Here is a 17,726-nt window from a genome sequence, read left to right on the forward strand (position 1 = left end):
TAGGATACAAAACTCTAGAGCAACAATAATGAAGGGATTATCAGATTAAGTTGAAATTGAGCATGCCAATTATGTGAACACAAAATAGAAAAGCAGACAGAAAACAGTCCAGATGTTGTTAGGTTCTGTAATATTACTCATGTCATTTGCAGCAAGTGCATGAAATTTGAAAATTTATCATGTGTGTAGGTATAGCAACAATAGACCTATTCTTATTTTCAAATGATGTCCTGAAAGACATAATATTCACACTCCATTTTAGGAATTTTTGTTGTGCTAGAAGCTTTTGTCATAAGGATCTATTACAAAATCACCATGAAATTCGCATTCATGACTTTCATCACAGTGCTGCAGGTACACATCAGATCCTCACATCTAATGCAGCCACCCTCCCCCCCCCCCCCCAAAAAAAAAAAATGTATATATTGTATATCATTAAATTTTGAAGGATTGAATCCACAGCGGTCAAAACCAACATATGTTATATTCAACCTGTCAGCATCACCTTTGGCAAGCTCCATGCCTTGAGAATCTATATGAAAGAAAAAAGAAAGAAAGGACAAAAGAAATAGAATATGGAAAAAATAAACAATACTGATTACATACTGAAATTTTGCGACATGCAAATCACATCCCCTCTCCCTGACATTATACAGAGTGGTAACATGTGGGTGTACAGTTGAATGAATACACACACGACTACCACACATATCATTACACAGAGCTGCTTGTCAGCAATTTCATATACAATACATGTATATTAGCGACAGTTTAACAGCATCAAGGGCAAAAAAAAAAAAAAAAAAAATCGTCTGGGTTGTCATACACAAGAATTAGTGTATCAGATTCTTCCTGATAACAAAAAAGGTGTGACACAGACTCAAAATGAAAATGTGCCTGTGACTTAAATCACTCATCTGACATAATGTTATTCATTCATGTCAGTTAAGACTTATTTGACTTTTTTAGAAAGGATTGCAAATCATATCAGGCAAGCTGGGAGTTCAAAAATAAACAGAAAGATGAATTAATGGGTTATGCAACAAGTCAGCTGCATTGCCATGTCAGTGCATTAATCAACTATTGTGGCTGATATAGACATAAACATTGAATCAACTCCCAACTGGGGTATATAAATGCACTAATTTCTTAATTTCTCGTGTGGAACAGTTCACATACAGAGGTGACATTGTTTGTCCACCAAGTCTACAATAATTGCTAAAATAAGAAAGACCAAATTACCTGTAACTGATATGTCATCAACAGAGGTTGCCTTTTTTCAACTGTTATTCAAGTTGTTTATTTTGTAAAATCTTTATACTTTCAGGTTTAATTTGAGAAAGCATACCTGTGTTCTGTCATAGATAAGATGCTGCTATACAGTTTGTAGTCCAATTGCAGTCTGACTCTGACCTGGGTGAAGTTAAGCTGCAGCTGTCTGTCCCAAGGCTTGGTGAGGTTCAGCTCTCTTCAGGCCTTTGGGTTTGCAAATATAAGAACAGTTAAATGCCATACAAACAGAAACATCGGATGCACAAATGGGATATTTGTAAAATATTTAAGATGAGTGTACATCTTTATCAAAACAAGCAATAACAACAAAATGTTCATTAATTATTATCAATTTTGTCAGATATATTATGTGAACAACAAGTTATAATTGCCAGTTTTCAAAGTTTGAATCACTATGTAATGAGCCCCTGTTAGGACATTGTAAGAATTTTTGGTAATAAATGAGAGGGGAAATTAATAACAAGCATTCACTTTATTCAGTTGGCAGCAGAATTATTCAACCCCATTGCATTATGGACACTATGGCAAATGAAATAACATTACAATTACTAAATCATATACAAGTGGTGAACAGATAGTTTATGACAAATGATTACCTGATCAATAGTCTTTGATCTGCATAAAGTTAGAAACTTTGATCATTCATGCATGAAGAGATAAGGTCCTGTGAGCACATTGTGGTCATTTCAGACCTTTCTGTGATCACTGAAGTGTGACGTGTTATGGTCTGATGATAACAATTAATTTCTTTTGTTTTTATGGATTTTTTGTAGTATCTTGCCATTCTATACACAACTCTTAGCATTTCAATGGGTTATATTCATTTTGACATGACTTAAACTTTGAATTATTGATATCATGGCTAAACCTCTGTACAAACTCTATGGTGGCAACTTTCACTAGAAATTAGTTCATTTAGATATTTTTGTGCAATGAAAACTGCCAACTGAAATATTAAGAATCCTACATCAAATTCCATCATATTGTGTCACCTATCAAAACATTGAGTGAACAAACCATATTCAACGAAGTATTTCAGTGATCACTGAAAGGACTAAAAATGACCATAAATGTGATCACTGGACCATATCTCTTTATCCATGAATGATTAAAGTTTGTAACTATATGCAAATCAAAGGCTATTGATCTGTTATTTACTTGTAGCAAACTATCTGATCATCACTTGTATGATTTAGAAATAATCTCAGTTATAATGTAATTCATTATGCCAAAGCGTCCAAAATGCAAGAGAGGGGTTGAATAATTTTGCAGCCAACTGTAGATGATCAAGATAACATATGATTTCTCAACTTGCTTCAATAGCTAAAAATAATTATTTAACATACCAAATGAAGATGGTGGAATATCCATGACACTGTCACTTGACTTTTCCATTTGCATCTTGCCCCCAGTCCTTAACTCTGAACTGGATGAAGTTCACCTGTTGTCTGGTCCTTGGCTGTTTGGAGTTTATTCAATATACAAGAACAGTTAATATCTTACAAACAAGAGTGCAGGACATGGGACATTAGAAAGTATGTTAGAGATGGGTGCTTAGCCGTTGCTATAACAGGCTATAGCAATCAAATTGTAAAGCCCTACCATTGATTTTGAAAGACTGAATTCACTAGTATCTACTGATAAGTTGTAAAGAGGACTTTTCACAGTTTAAAATGATAAGCTATGTCGAATATTCTTGTTTCAGACATTGCAAGAGCATGAGGTTGTTTTGATACTAGAAAAGGGAGAGGGTAATATTAAACAATCATAGTAGGACCTACATTATTAAGATAATGTGACTGCTAAAGTTTGTTCCAGGAGCTTGATACATGTAGACATGCAGGTACCCCTCCCCCTTTCCATGAATTATCTCTTTTCAATTGGATCAGTATGTCATATTCTACAGATAGTGAAATAAATAAAAAACGCACAGAACAGTTGTTTCTAGAAGGGTCACTATTCATTGGATAAGAATGTGTGTTTTCAATTACCAGGTTGGACAGTACAGCAAACATCGTTTCAATATTTCCTGTCTAACACTATTCAACTAAAAATCCAGAGACAATTTGATGTCCAAATGAAAATAATGTTGCAATTGTAGTATTTGAAAATATATTATACAGATATGTTGTCTGCTAAAATAGTATTAGCTAAAATACTTGCATTCTGTTGAAGGTGACCATGCCGGTAGCTAAGTCTCAACGAAGTTCAGTAGCAGTATAGCTGTGGAGAAGATGGAAGTTCAGCAGCTTGGTTCTGTGTTCAGTGAAGTTCAGCAACTGACTCTGGGCTTTGTGAGATGCAGTAGTCTGATTGTAGCAGTCTGACTGATGTGCCATATCTAACACTATAATTGAAAATGTGAATACAAAATAGAAAGTGTGTTTTCAAACTGTTGTTTGATTATACAAGATTTTAAACACAATATCTTGAATATGCATGAAATTTGAAATCAGTTCACATGTTTTTGCAGTTTAAATATGTAAAGGACCTGATATTACAGTGTATTATTTTTTTTTTTTTTTTGGGGGGGGATGATTAAAAGACACACTTCTAGTATTTGAGTTGTCTCAATTCAACATGTGCAAGCCTATAGTTTGGGGTATTATGACTTGAGGTTCTAGATCTTGTCAATAGGCATCCATGTGGCAAGGTCTACATCTACCTAAGATTTGGTAGGACCAGCTGTACTGTGGTTTCACATTTAGGGTTGGTCGCAGTTACAGCCTGAGATGCAACCACAGTCTGACTCTGATCATCAACTGTTGTCATGTCATCATGAATTAAATTACTAAAAGAAGTTGTGTAAGTGGTACTTGCATCGGAGTATGGACCTATAGAATCTACTAATTGCCTTGATAGATAGCACTATTTAGAAGACCCATTAACTTCCTTACTGATGAGTGATAGGCCTACTTATGTTAGTGATAATGTGTTTAATTAGATCTAGGAATACCAAGGCTAAGGGTCTATTCTGGTTATACTTTTGGTACCGGTATACACTGGTTAAGTAGTATCTAGGTCAGTAGGTGCTACTCAGGATCACTATACCTCCGGATTCTAGATCTATAGACATCTGATAGTATAGCAGTAGAATTCTAGAGGTTCCATGCCAATGAATTTAGGTAAACATCATCCTCTATCTTATTGTGACATATTCATTGCGATTACAGTGCTGTATGCACTTAGAATTGTTGAAGATAGCTTTCAAGTCTGAACCAAGATCTGATCTAACCATGGTTTCCAATTTATATTCTGTGTGGACCTGGATCTTTCCTGTCGATTTGACACAAAACGGAAAATTTGTATCACTTCTGAATACTATCCACACAGGCAAAACAGCTAGTGACAGTGTAATTATTTAATGTTATTTGTTAGACACGTCTTCAAAAATATAATAACAATAAAAATTAAAAATAAATGCAAACCAATTCTTATGAAATTTCCGGTTTCTTCTTCGATCCCCTACACGATTCAGGCCTTAAGTTACCTGCAATTCAGCCATACATGAACAAATTGGGCAATTGCTCTCATGAAATATCTGCACGCTAAATATATCATAAAAATCAACCCACAAACATTTCACTATTACTAATTTACCATGCTAATTACTAACGTTTTACCTATTTAGCTCCATAAACTCAGCTGGCTATTTAGTCTTTCAAACAAACGGCGATGTGCCTACGTGGGACTATTGTGATAACGCTACTACCGGTAAGACTAGATCTACATCTAGCTAGCCCTTGGAGAATTGTAGAAGATTCGAACAAAAATATATCCACATAATATAACACTATGAATCCTCATGCATTACTTTTCAATTGCAGACAGCTTTAAACATACTCACTAATTGAAATATGTACTAGTAGCGGTGTTATGGCAACTTGGCCTTTGGGATCTTGCCTCCGTCGTAGATTTGTTGACTTGTTGCCTCTGCGCTGTATAGTGTGTATACCCTGTGTGTATACGTGCTATGTCTATGTAGCGAGTGCTCACCGTATGAAACACAATAGGGAGATGATATGCTAATGATATGTTAATTAGTATACCCTCGAACATGATGATTGAAATAATTAAAGTCTCTCGTAGCCTAGGAGAGACTTCGTGAAATGGTTTTCACTTCTCCGTGAAAGTCTCTCCTAGCTTAGGAGCGGCTTGGCCATTCTAAGATTTATGTGATAGCTTTTATGTGATAGCTTCATGAAACGGACCCCGGGTGATTAAACAGTAGAGTTCTGTGTGATCAACTCGTCCCGTCGCGTCGTATGGAGTGCTATATGCCTTTTAATTAATTTTTATATAGCTGAGATGAAAATTGTCATTTATGATATCATTGAAAAATCACTTTCATGTTTTATTCTATGAATATTTAGGTGCATGTATTTCAAACAGGTCTAGAGGCTTCAATTCCGCAATAAATTACTATTCTAGAAAAACAGACAACAAAAATAAAGGCAATTTTAACTTTATTATTGGTTTTCCATAAGCCGAGTGGCTTTTGCACTGACGGCACAGAGCACTGACTGCACTGACTACACTGCATGCACCACCACTGCATAGACTCAACGCGTTACGTGGATGACCGAATGCACAGCCAAGAATTGTCGCGGCCACGTAGCGTAAGCAGGGATGACAACTTAACTGGGTATGTAACTCACTAAATTAAAATAAAGATCGTATTTTGCAGATTTTGTGAATTGTTACGATAAGTACGAGTTCGGGGCTATTTAATACCAGGGATGTCATCGTGATCGTGATTATAAAGCCATGCTTGATTAGAAACTGTCGGCAGCAGCAGTGATGTGGATCGATCAGCTACATTTCAATGATTTGTAGTGACCTGTCTGTGTCACTGACACTGTCTGTGTCAAAGTCAGTGACAGACAGTGAACAGTGTCCTGTCTATTTAGTACGGTTAGTACTAACATGTAGTAGCGTAGCTGAGTGTCAGTGATAGCGAGTCATGAAGTTCTTTAAGAATCTCTAAATTACTTTTACCGTTTTAGACAATCCAGCTAGTACCATACTCCTGATCCGGTACTCAAGGTTGGGTGTCCAATTAGACAGAAAGATCCGTCTGTCCGGAGGACTCTTTTTATATTTTGCCATTAACGCTGTCCCAGATGCAGTCTCCGCGGAACATTCCCCGACGGACAGATATAGACCGATCTTTCGGTCAAGTGTCCAATATACATCGACACCCTTGTAATGTTTTTTTATCAATAGAAACCTGAAATATCTTACAATTTGCCTGAAATTTTACTCACATGTAAGTTTAAAGAAAAAGGCAATTGTGCACTTTACGCCAATGAAAGTACGGCCCTATAGATACCTCATTCCCCGTACGTCAAGTTGATATCCCTGTGCCATGAACCACTGACATGCACTGTGCACTGAGCAGCTGGTGAACTTCGTTTGCTGTATCCAGTGTATGGAACACCGTTTGACAAGTGATAAGGTCACTAAAACTAAAGGCAGAAAAGCCCACCTCACTGCACTGCTCTTCTCTAGCGGTAGCTGTGTACATCAGTTCGGGAAACCCACTCACAAGGGGGGCCCCTCCTTACAAGTAACCCGTCCCCCTTATAAGTAACCCCGTCCCCCTTATAAGTAACCCCCGGGGCACCCCTTATAAGGAGTCTCCACGCTTTTTTGCAATGCAACGCGAAAATGAAAGGACTGCGGCAATTCGCTTGATTATGTCCATAAAGCTTCACAAGTTTCCTAGTTACTCACGAAATTTGAGCAAAATCGGTTTGAGGCATCATATCTAAAATCATGGATTTAAATGCGATGTCAAACGACCCATGCGAACGCTGAAATGCGAGCGATTACTGGCGTGAGTGTCGCCAGGCGCGGCGACGCGGCAATGCTTGAGTGCAGACGTGGCGACTGAGTACGTACTCTATCGCCACGTCTGCACTCAAGCATTGCCGCGCCGCCGCGCCTGGCGACACTCACGCTAGTAATCGCACGCATTTCAGCGTTCGCATGGGTCGTTTGACATCGCATTTAAATCCATGATTTTAGATATGATGCCTCAAACCGATTTTGCTCAAATTTCGTGAGTAACTAGGAAACTTGTGAAGCTTTATGGACATAATCAAGCGAATTGCCGCAGTCCTTTCATTTTCGCGTTGCATTGCAAAAAAGCGTGGAGACTCCTTATAAGGGGTGCCCCGGGGGTTACTTATAAGGGGGACGGGGTTACTTATAAGGGGGACGGGTTACTTATAAGGAGGGGCCCCCCTTGTGAGTGGGTTTCCCGAACTGACATGTAGCTGAGACATTCAATACATGGTCTGGTACTGTGCGATCGCGATATCGCGTGCCTTTGCTCTCTGCTGCAGGATTATCGAGCTTTACATTTGTAATGTACATTGCAAAAAATTGCCATGATCATGGCGCTTTGCATGGCATCTGGTCAGGGCCGATCGGGCGAGTAAATCGGTAACTGTGTGGACGATATAAACCAGGGCTGCCAACTCTCATGCATTGAGCGTGAGACTCACACATTTTGGTCCTGACTCACGCATTTTGGTCCTTTCTCACTCTAAAACTTTATTTCATTTGCATGCATTTCTATTGATCTCACTCATTTTGACTCCGAAATTATAGCATTGGCCTATAGATGGGAGTCTCACTCTCAACTAGTTTCCAGTGTTGGCAGCCCTGTATAAACACAACAAACTGACGAATTGGGATATAAGATTTTGGATTTTTAAAAAATATTTCACAGAATAATTTCACCAAAACAGTGGACATAATGTCCTCTGCGATAGGTTACTGTAATTTTTGATCCCCTGCTTGAGATAATAATGCAGCGGCTACTCACTTAGGATCATGAATGAAGGACGAAAGTTTACCACTGGTTCATGGTTGCATTCCGTTGTGTGCCAATGCACAACACCCTGTTTGTCTCTTCTTAATCACGCCGCACAGGGAAGGGCATTAGAGCAACCACGTGGCATACCATAAGCATAAGTGCTTTCATTATGCACACTCACGTTGACGCATACACATACTGCATCCCAACACGAAATCTCCCACACATTCACACAGCACAGTACTGGAACACATGCTGTCGAACCCACGGTGCCTGATAGGTACCGGTACTCAAATTCGCTCGCACTGCTTGATTGGGGTAAAATCTCGCACCGATGATATAGGGTGGTAAAGTGCACAATAAATCTCTGAATTCAACACAAGCGCGCATTAAAAAATACGATTTGCGGTACACACTCCAAGATAACTGCCATAGAGCGAATGCTTGTGGTGTTATTTTGACACACTCATTTGCGCCATGATTTTGAAACCAACACCCCTACCCTCTATTGACAATACATGTGCAATGCACGTAATGCTTTTCCAATGTGCATTCGGTATCATTGTTTTGCTGTTGATTTTGTTTATCATCTGATTTTTCACTAATGTTATTTGGACATCTTCAAATCCCCAATGAAGAATGCAAAACCACTGTGCATAGTCTCATATGTGAAAGTTTATTCTTTATGCTCAATGCTATTGAGTATAAATAGTGGGGTGTCGGTTTCAATGTACCACGCACGGTACAGTGTCGATGTGTTGGACACCTACCATACTAGTACTAGATACTGCAGAACAGGCAGAACGTGTTGGATGGTTAGTTGTTGGGAAGCATTCATACATGATGTTAACCCCCAGGGCACTGTAACCCGACACGCATATACATTTGTATGTGTTGGGGTCGCTGGTGCGGTTAACACAATGTATGACTATGAGCAGATGAGTGACCATGATCTGATAATGACGTCGAGCTATGTTGTCGCTCAAAACAACTCACTCTTTGCTAGCTATCACAGTGCACACTACTACTACTACTAGCTACCTGCATAACTGCAGCTAATCTGAAACTGAAGCTATGAAGCGAGCCATGTACTTCTAGTGATATCCTTACGAAATCCAAGTCTAACGTGAGATTCTTCTTAGTCATCCATAAACATGTACACCAGTCTTTCCTCTATTGCTCTCTGTCTCTCCTACTTAGAACTTATAACATTGACATTGTCTTTTACATATGATTAGGTTGCAAGATATAATATAGCAGCTACCGTTACTTATACTAAGAAGTATTTTGTTCAAATCATGCACCATGTCCATGATGATGCATTTCTAAATTCTACTGATAAGCATGATATTCACAAACCAGAAATCTATGAGTTAATTTTGAAAGATCACTTTCTTTTATTATTATCGCTTTCACCTCCCCCCCCCCCCCCCCCCCCCCCTCCCTGTTAATAGCTGATTGTTGTTCCCCTGTCCTGGAAATGTGATTCCACACCAGTCTTTCAGTGTATGATGCGACAGTTGTAATACGAGATGTCTGAAGGCAAAGCAGCAATGGAGGAAGGAGGTGACACAAAGCAATCCCCAGCTCCTAAGCAGCAGGGAAAGGTGAGCATTTTCCTCTTTCAAAACTGAATATCTTGCTTTGTGGATTTTTTTTTTTTTTGGGACAAAATGTCTTGTTTCTCGAAGAGCATAAGAGCAAGAACATGAGATATATCATACTATATGTAAAGAAATAATGTAATCTGAAAATTATAAAGAAGTGAAGTTCAGTGATGTGAGAAAAAGAAAAATAATGAAAAAGAAAAAAGAAATTATTTAGTAACTAGAAAAGCACTCTGAGAGCCCAGACCTCTGCCAAGAAGCTAATTTCTACCTATATACACACGCTTAAAATTGTCCAGTTTCTCACACTAGAAGCCTTTTGTTTATGTCATCAGCTTCCAGCTGTGTGGCACCTCGCCCGAGCAGAGCACGCGCTTTAGAGCGCGTATGCAAACCTCAAATATGTGCAGCTTGAACTATCATTGACCCAATCTTAAAAAGATTTTAAAAAATCACGGATTTCTACTAAAATTTAATCATCTATTCCTTGTGGCATTATCAACTTTCACGGCAAGTATCATCCAAATCCATCTGCAAATTTCTGAGTTATCTTGCACACAGACAAACAAGTACCAGTGAAAATATAACCTCCTTCCTTTGCGGAGGTAATAATAATGATTATACAATAGATCTTGTACAGTACACAACAGGGACTGCAGCCACATACTTACTTGGCTTTTCAATAAAAAAATAAAAAAATGAAATATAAGAAAAATTGTAATGAAAAAATTCACAACCAAAATCCATGACTTTCCAAGGAAAGGTGGAGTTGTTAAGCAAGTGGTGTGGTAGTGAAATAACATTGCTACATTACTGGAATATGTGAGCCTCCTACATTTTGTATGTCGTACATGATCATCCTTGCCCAGTGTAATTTGTTTATGGTTTTTCAGGGTATTGGTTTATCTGCTCAAGGACCACAATAAATTCCAAAAATCTATATACTTGGCATTATTAGATTGATTTGTGTGCTACATGATGTCAAATTATGAAAATCATGTGGAATTCCCCATTAATGGTTTCCGTAGTCTCTGACGGCTGTGTGAGTGAGTGCACATGAGTTGGCATCAGTTTGTCCTACACGTAAAGTACATCTACATGGTATATGTGACTAGTCTTAGCATTCCACTTATTTCTTTCTGCTGTATAGCTTGAGAGTCTTGCGAAGGAGGATCTTATCAAGTACGTCAAGAAGCAAGCCGCCATCAACCAGAAAATCAAGGCAAAGTGCGATGGTAAGTGACCACAAGAAATCAAAGAGAGTTTAAATACTTTTTGAGAGACATGCATGTGAGATGGACTGATATATCACTCAGTTGTTTGCAGGAAATCCCTAAAACATCTTCACCTCAGAATAAGGTATTATAGCATTGCTGCCTGTTTGTGCCACTTGTACCTGATTCGAAAATAGGGAAATTATTCCTGTCCGTGTAATGAACAATCAATTACCCATGCAAGTTAATCCCGTTTATACACAAAGTTCGGCACAGGAGCACTCCTAAGCGCTTTGACTTATGCCCATCTTACTACAGAGGATCGCTGTGCACTGAAACCAGACATGAAATGGCTGACAGGGACATAACTCACAGTGACCTTTGCATGTAAAATTGTATGCACAGCGTGCACCGCATACATATTCCAGAGTGCTCTAAACGTTGGTGACCATATACATAATAAAGAGCGCTTCAGGAGCACTTCTGAACCTAGACTCGAGAAGGGCATTTCACTTTAGAGCAGTTCATGGTCCGATTGTCTGTTCATACAGAGTTTATGGGGCTTTAGGAACACTCCTAAAATGCTTTAATTGGCCCTGTATACAAGTAAGAATGGGATGTTAAAGGACAAGTTCACCTTCATAAACATAAGGATTGAGAGAATGTAGCAATATTAGTAGAACACATCATTGAAAGTTTGAGAAAAATCGGACAATCCGTTCAAAAGTTATGAATTTTTGAAGTTTTTTTTCAGTAACCGCTGGATGAGAAGACTACTGCAGTGTGTGAATAACTTAGATGTCACATGCGTACAACAATATAAGGAAAATATATAGAGAATTTCACAAAATTTCATCTGTTGAAAAAAGTGCACATTCCCCGGACTCGTTACCAACAAATGTTGTGGGTAATATTATTCCCCCTCCCTTTAGAAAGAGGCAAGTCAAGTGCTCTTTTATTATGCGAAAAAAGTGAAAATATGTTGAATTTTCTTTACATTTTCTTTATACTGTTGTACGCATATGACTCACAAGCTGTAGTAGTCTCCTCATCCAGCGGTTCCAACACAAAAATTTAAAAGATTCATAACTTTTGCATCGATTGTCCAATTTTCCTCAAACTTTCACTGATGTGTTCTACTAATACTGTTGCATTCTCTCAATCCTTATGTTTATGAAGGTGAACTTGTCCTTTAAATGCCCAACTCAAAAATTTGGTTCTCACAGGCAAAAGCAGGCGAGTAGACTTTGTAGCAGCCCTCTGATCTGCAGAGTGTGTAGTTACCATTTTGTGAGAGTAACTTTTCCCTCAACATCATTTCTATCCCATTCATTCAATTTGAACCCTTTGCTAAACTTCATGTAGATGTGCCTCTTGAATATAGGACCCATGCCTTAGCCACACTCACAAACCCTCTTCCCATCAAAAAAAGAAAAATATAAAAGAATATTTACAGTCAACTGGATTATACCATTCATCAAAAGAAATGTTACACAATATGGATCATAATTTGTGCTGTTTCTCTCATTTCTGGTCTGTTCATTTCTAAGACACAATGTTGGAAACTCAGACAGCAACCAAAAATTGCATGGTACATGTATCTTTCTTCTAGGTCAGTCATCATTCCCACCTTCTCACTTGCACTGAATTCTAAGCATGCTATTATTGTTATTTTTTTAAAAGAAACACAAAACATTCAAATGGGGTAGTGGGAAGTGACATTTATGTTTTCTTCAGTGCCCCCCCCCCCCAAGAAAAAGGAATTCAGCCATAAATGCTAAGTACCATAATCTCTGTCAGAAAAGCACTTTATATCAATATCAAAGTCAAAACTGCTTCTCTGACATGAATTGTACTTGATGCTTTCTGTGAAAATTGTTTTTTTTTTTTTCATTTAAAATGCTTGCTGTAGTTTCCTATTCATATAGTGATTATGAAACTGCTTTGTTTATTGGGTGAGCTTGTAGACTACAACTGTTGTCAAATTTGACCGTATGATTACCACATTTGATGCGATTTTAAATCAAGGAGAATCTTCATTGTTCAAAACAGTGAGGCAATCTATGAATCAGGGCTACCATCTTTAAGTTCAAATGCAGGATTAAATATACCAACTCAGGTTTATAGAGCTTGCCTAGCAACTGATAACGAACCAATCAATACATCCTCTTGATGAGTTTGGACAGGAAAGGGAATCAAAGAAAATGATAGTCAAAAGCTAATGCTAAAAGTTTGTGACTAGCTTTTTTCCCAGGTTCCATGTGGTATAAAGTAAGAACACACACACACACACACACACACATACAGCGAGAGAATTGTTTTATTTTCCATGTGAACTTAGGGAAAGAATGGTTCAAATCTAAATGCATTACACCCTTCCCCCATGGTCAATCAACCATAGGAGTTGACAACTCTTCACTTACCATGCTTGTTGGGGGGGGGGGGGGGGGGGGGTGGTTAGATAATGATCCATTCATTACGCATGGGGGGTGTTAAATAAAGCTTTCGATGCACCTTTCACATGCCTGGAAGGCTTGTAATTCAAAAAACGGCATTGCCACCTGGATCCGAAACATTTCAGCATCATACATGTAAATGCATTTCAAAGACATCCCCCAATGCCCCCCTGCAAACAAACTACTTGGGTGGGTGGTACTTCAAGGATTTTCTTTTTCTTATCCTTTTCTTCTTCTTATCCTTTTCTTCAAGTTACAATACATGTTAGAGCCCTCTAACCCTTTTAGGGGGTCTCATGTAAAGGAATTCATGCTATTGTGAAACATACATGGGTATGTTGGGGGTGGGGTGCAGAATCCATCGTTATTGTTCATAGACTGTGTAACCTGTGATGCAGAGAATGATTTCTGGATAATGGAGGGCCGATTGATATTTAGCTCCATCCAGGTGGGTGATCAATTGGTATCCGGCATGGCACCTGTCAAAAACCGATATTGTATAACTCATGCTGTCGGATAACCGATGAAGCTCAGTAAATCTTGCATGACATAATTTTACATTGTGCCAGTGTTAGTCGTGTTCTCAGGGGGTATTCTTCTGTACCCAACACATGAAATCTATCACAATAAAACCATGCTCTTACAAATATTTTATCTTTAGGTATCTGAGTGACTGCAGTGTGTGCATGTGTGTGTATCAATACACTGTATGTCTACCTTACTATGTGTACATGTACAGTAAGTGTAGTTAGTGTACATGTCTTTACTTTTTGTTCCTGGAAAAGTGTGTGTGTGTGTGTGGGGGGGGGGTACCATCTGTACAAATAGTTCATGCATGTACAAATATGTGTGGTACATGTACGTCTTGTATATGTAGCAGTGTCTATCATGGAATGCAGGGGGGCACCACACATAAATTTGTCTTTCCATCCGTCTAGCACTTTTCATTAATTTACACCATACATGTAAATGCAGCCACTGTGGGGTGGCATTCCTAAACAAAATCTTCATGGTTCTTGCCTCCTTGCGAAAATCATGAAAGTCTCATGCATGCAAAAAAATTGGATTAATTGCAGCACTATCATACTCATGAGTACATATCTGTATATAATAATGATCCATGAATGATGATGGAAACAAAGCTCCCTTATTTACTAACATTCATGATTTAGGCATACCTGTATTCATGCTAGGGAAGTTGTTTCTACAATGTCTACAAACTGATTCCAAATATTCAGAAGAAGCAGGTGAACTGAATAGCTTGTTAAATGTGTGTTTTGTGTCAAGGAAAGAATATTTGTAAATCTAAACTACATATGTTGGAACAAGTGCCTTTGATGAGAAAAAAAAATGAACAGGTACATGTATACTCAATAGATTATATTCACTTGGATATTTTTTTTTTTGTACTAAATTGTACAGATGCTGCTAACCCCTATACCTGATCATCAGCTGTATTCTCCACACATAATCTGCATTTAGAAGCATCTTTGATTGTTGTTGTTTTTTCTGTGGCTGGAATTTGTTCAACATTCATTGTTTTTGCTAAGCCAGGCAAGCTGTTGGCATGTATACACTGTATCTCCAGGAGGCTTTTGTGTTGGTATGGATGGATTCTGTATCAACAGTATGCAAAGAATTTGAATACTGTACTCTTGAAAACTGCGTATTTGATAAGAGGAAAGAGAAAAAGGGGCCGACTTGAAAATAGCAGGTTGATGAGCTGGCTCTTTACTGAGCCACTTTTCACAGAGGAGACACTAAAACTTCAAAGCAGTGCAGAAGTGCTCTATCAAAGTAAAGGATGTCCATAGTCAAATGCTACAGGAAAACAAGTCAAGAGTCTTGGAATGTGCTTAGAGACAAACTTCTGTTTGCTTTGGAGTAAGTGCTGTCTAGATGTTATTGTTTTGCAAGTATGATCATTATGAGATCAATAATTGGTTGAATCAAAAAACTGGAAACAAATTCACTGTTGCGACATTTCACCAATTATCAATTGGCTTCTTCAGGCAAATGATGCTCAGTGAGTTTGTTTCCAGTTTTTTATTCAACTGATAATTGATCTTGTGCTGTACTTCAACTGGATGAATGAGAAGAATTTACATAGTCTGTGATCACTTTACATCATTATGAAACATCACCATTTCTGCATGCCTTGTGTTACTGTCTTTCAGTGAAAATGACTTCAGTCAAATCTTGACAGAACAACCTGTTCGTTATTGATGTAGCATCATGTATGATGATCAAAAGTCCAGGGAATAATTTTCCTGGTACAATGTATTGCATTGCAATTTGCTTTCGATGCAGATTTATTCCCCGCTACACAATCTTTTGTGTTGCAGTTTTCTTCCATAGAAGTGTACATGATACCATTTGACAATTGTTTTTTAGCCAAAATTGCTAGTCAAGTTTGAATTGGAAAATTATTTCCTGGAAGTTCCAGGTTGTCTATACATATTTACTGTCTTGGTGCTGTGTGTCATTTTGTACACCTTGTATAATCATTTGTTGCAGAAGGAGTAATGATAATTAGCACGCTCATTACGCATGGCACAGTGTTATTAAGCAGAGGAAAGTGACTCGCATGGAAATTAGTTTGAATCAATGCAACAGCTGCAGGACAGATGTTAGATTTCTCTGTTGAGCTTGTCTGTCAATATCAGAGCAGTAGTGAAAAGACAGTGAAGTGTTATGACAATATTTCACTGTGGCATAGCAGGCTGTGCTTTTGGCTTTGTTCCTTACATGTGAGTAAATGTGATCCCATCGTGTGAATATTGGTTTGCACTCCTAATTATTAACTTCTCGTCAATTTTTCAACCTGTCACTCGTAATGTGGGATGTGTGATGTTGCCTGGGCATTCATATTTTCGGTGTGTTTTTTTCCATCAAGGTTTATTTAAAAGACAAAGGGATTTGTTAATGGTTATTTGTTTTAGCAAGGACCCTTTTATACCCTGCCCTCATAAAGGGAGGAAAAAAAAGAAAGAAAACATAGCATGATAAGTCATAAAGAAGCAGGGTTTTACTTACCAAATATTCTCTTGTAGAACTATGTTCTGTATTACATTGGTATTCACTTGCAGTTGTGTGGGGGTTTTTTATGTCAGCAGATCATATTCAGTAAACCATGTGATATGATATGTAAGTTTTTTTATGGGAATGTTGAAACAATACAAAAAAAAACAACAACACTGTAATCTCCATGGAGAAGAAATGTGTCTACCACTAAAATCAGGAAAAATTGACAAAGATTAATATCTTGTTCCAGTGATTCAACTTCAGCTTCAGATTTGAGATTCGTACCAGCATATGGCTGGCTATCTGGATTTGTGAAAATGGTATAAATGCCATGTCTGGGTTTCCCATTCGCTGTCCGCAGAGCTGGCAAAGAAGAACGCGACACTGATGAGTGAGAAGGAGGCGGGTCCTCCCCCTGCAGGAGCCCAGAGCTCTGGGTCCAGCCGCGTTAAGGAGCTGGAGGAGGAGTTGAAGGAGCTGAGAGAGGACAGCCAGGGGGTCCAGGCTGCCTACAATGCAGTGCAGCAGCAGCTGGCTCAGGCAGCTGAGATACAAGAGGTATCAGAGCTTTGTGGGACAGTGGGCTTTGTGGGACAGTGGACATTGTTGTGGTTTTGATTGGAAAGATGATGATGATGATAATGATGATACTGAATATGATGATGGTGATTGGAAGAAGTTGTGAAAGCAGATGGAGGATGTTAACCCATTGAGGACGGACTGATTTTGCTACAACACGCATTTCTCATAGACACCTGCCCGAGTATACTCGGGACTCGTCCTCAACGGGTTAAAGGGAAGGAAGAAATGGAAATGAAGAAGGATAAGACAAAAAAGAAATAGGAGGAAAATAAATGATGACAATTTTGAATATGATGATGAATATGATGATGATGACAACGACAACAATGACAATGATGATGACGACAGTGACATTGATGATGATGGTGGTGGTGATGGTGGAGGTAGTGATATTTTCTTCTCAGGGTAGCCTCTATGGTACCAGCACTGCTGTACTAGAGGACTTTGCTATTAGTATTCCATTACAATTGTCAGGGAATCATTCATTTGTATGGGTCAAGCAAGAACATCGCAGATAAAACATCTTGTCCAATGACCTAAACACAGGGCTGGATTTGAACCCTTGATCTGCATCTGCATTAATGGTGTATCAACATCTTTTTCCTATCCCCATCTAGACCCTTCAAGAAGCACTGAATGCTGCCTCCGACCAAAGGAATGAGGCAGACAAGCAGCGTCAGGATGCAGTGTCTGAACTTGAAAAGGCGCAGTCAAGGATCAAGGT

The 17,726-nt window shown here is 38.5% G+C and overlaps 1 protein-coding gene and 1 long non-coding RNA gene across 2 annotated transcripts in view; one reads left to right on the forward strand and one right to left on the reverse strand.

The window, feature by feature from the left end:
• Positions 1 to 1,386: 1,386 nt before the first annotated feature.
• LOC139722103 (uncharacterized) lies at positions 1,387 to 3,596 on the reverse strand. Its single transcript, XR_011710260.1, has 3 exons — positions 3,457 to 3,596; positions 2,640 to 2,752; positions 1,387 to 1,476 (listed from the first exon to the last, which is right to left on the reverse strand). It is a non-coding gene; the product is annotated as an uncharacterized lncRNA (long non-coding RNA).
• A 2,282-nt stretch (positions 3,597 to 5,878) lies between these two features.
• Positions 5,879 to 17,726, forward strand: part of LOC139722120 (uncharacterized) — a 41,003-nt gene continuing 29,155 nt past the window's right edge. Inside the window, exons 1-5 of the mRNA XM_071633440.1 lie at positions 5,879 to 5,938; positions 9,574 to 9,726; positions 10,877 to 10,961; positions 16,782 to 16,978; positions 17,620 to 17,724. Coding sequence (XP_071489541.1) covers positions 9,652 to 9,726; positions 10,877 to 10,961; positions 16,782 to 16,978; positions 17,620 to 17,724 — 462 coding nt within the window. The 5' untranslated portion in view covers positions 5,879 to 5,938; positions 9,574 to 9,651. The remainder of the gene's footprint in view (positions 5,939 to 9,573; positions 9,727 to 10,876; positions 10,962 to 16,781; positions 16,979 to 17,619; positions 17,725 to 17,726) is intronic.

Source organism: Diadema antillarum, unplaced genomic scaffold (genome assembly GCF_040938485.1).
Source record: "Diadema antillarum isolate AM-2024a unplaced genomic scaffold, OU_Dant_1.0 scf00000157, whole genome shotgun sequence".
In the NCBI taxonomy this organism is placed as follows: Eukaryota; Metazoa; Echinodermata; class Echinoidea; order Diadematoida; family Diadematidae; genus Diadema; species Diadema antillarum.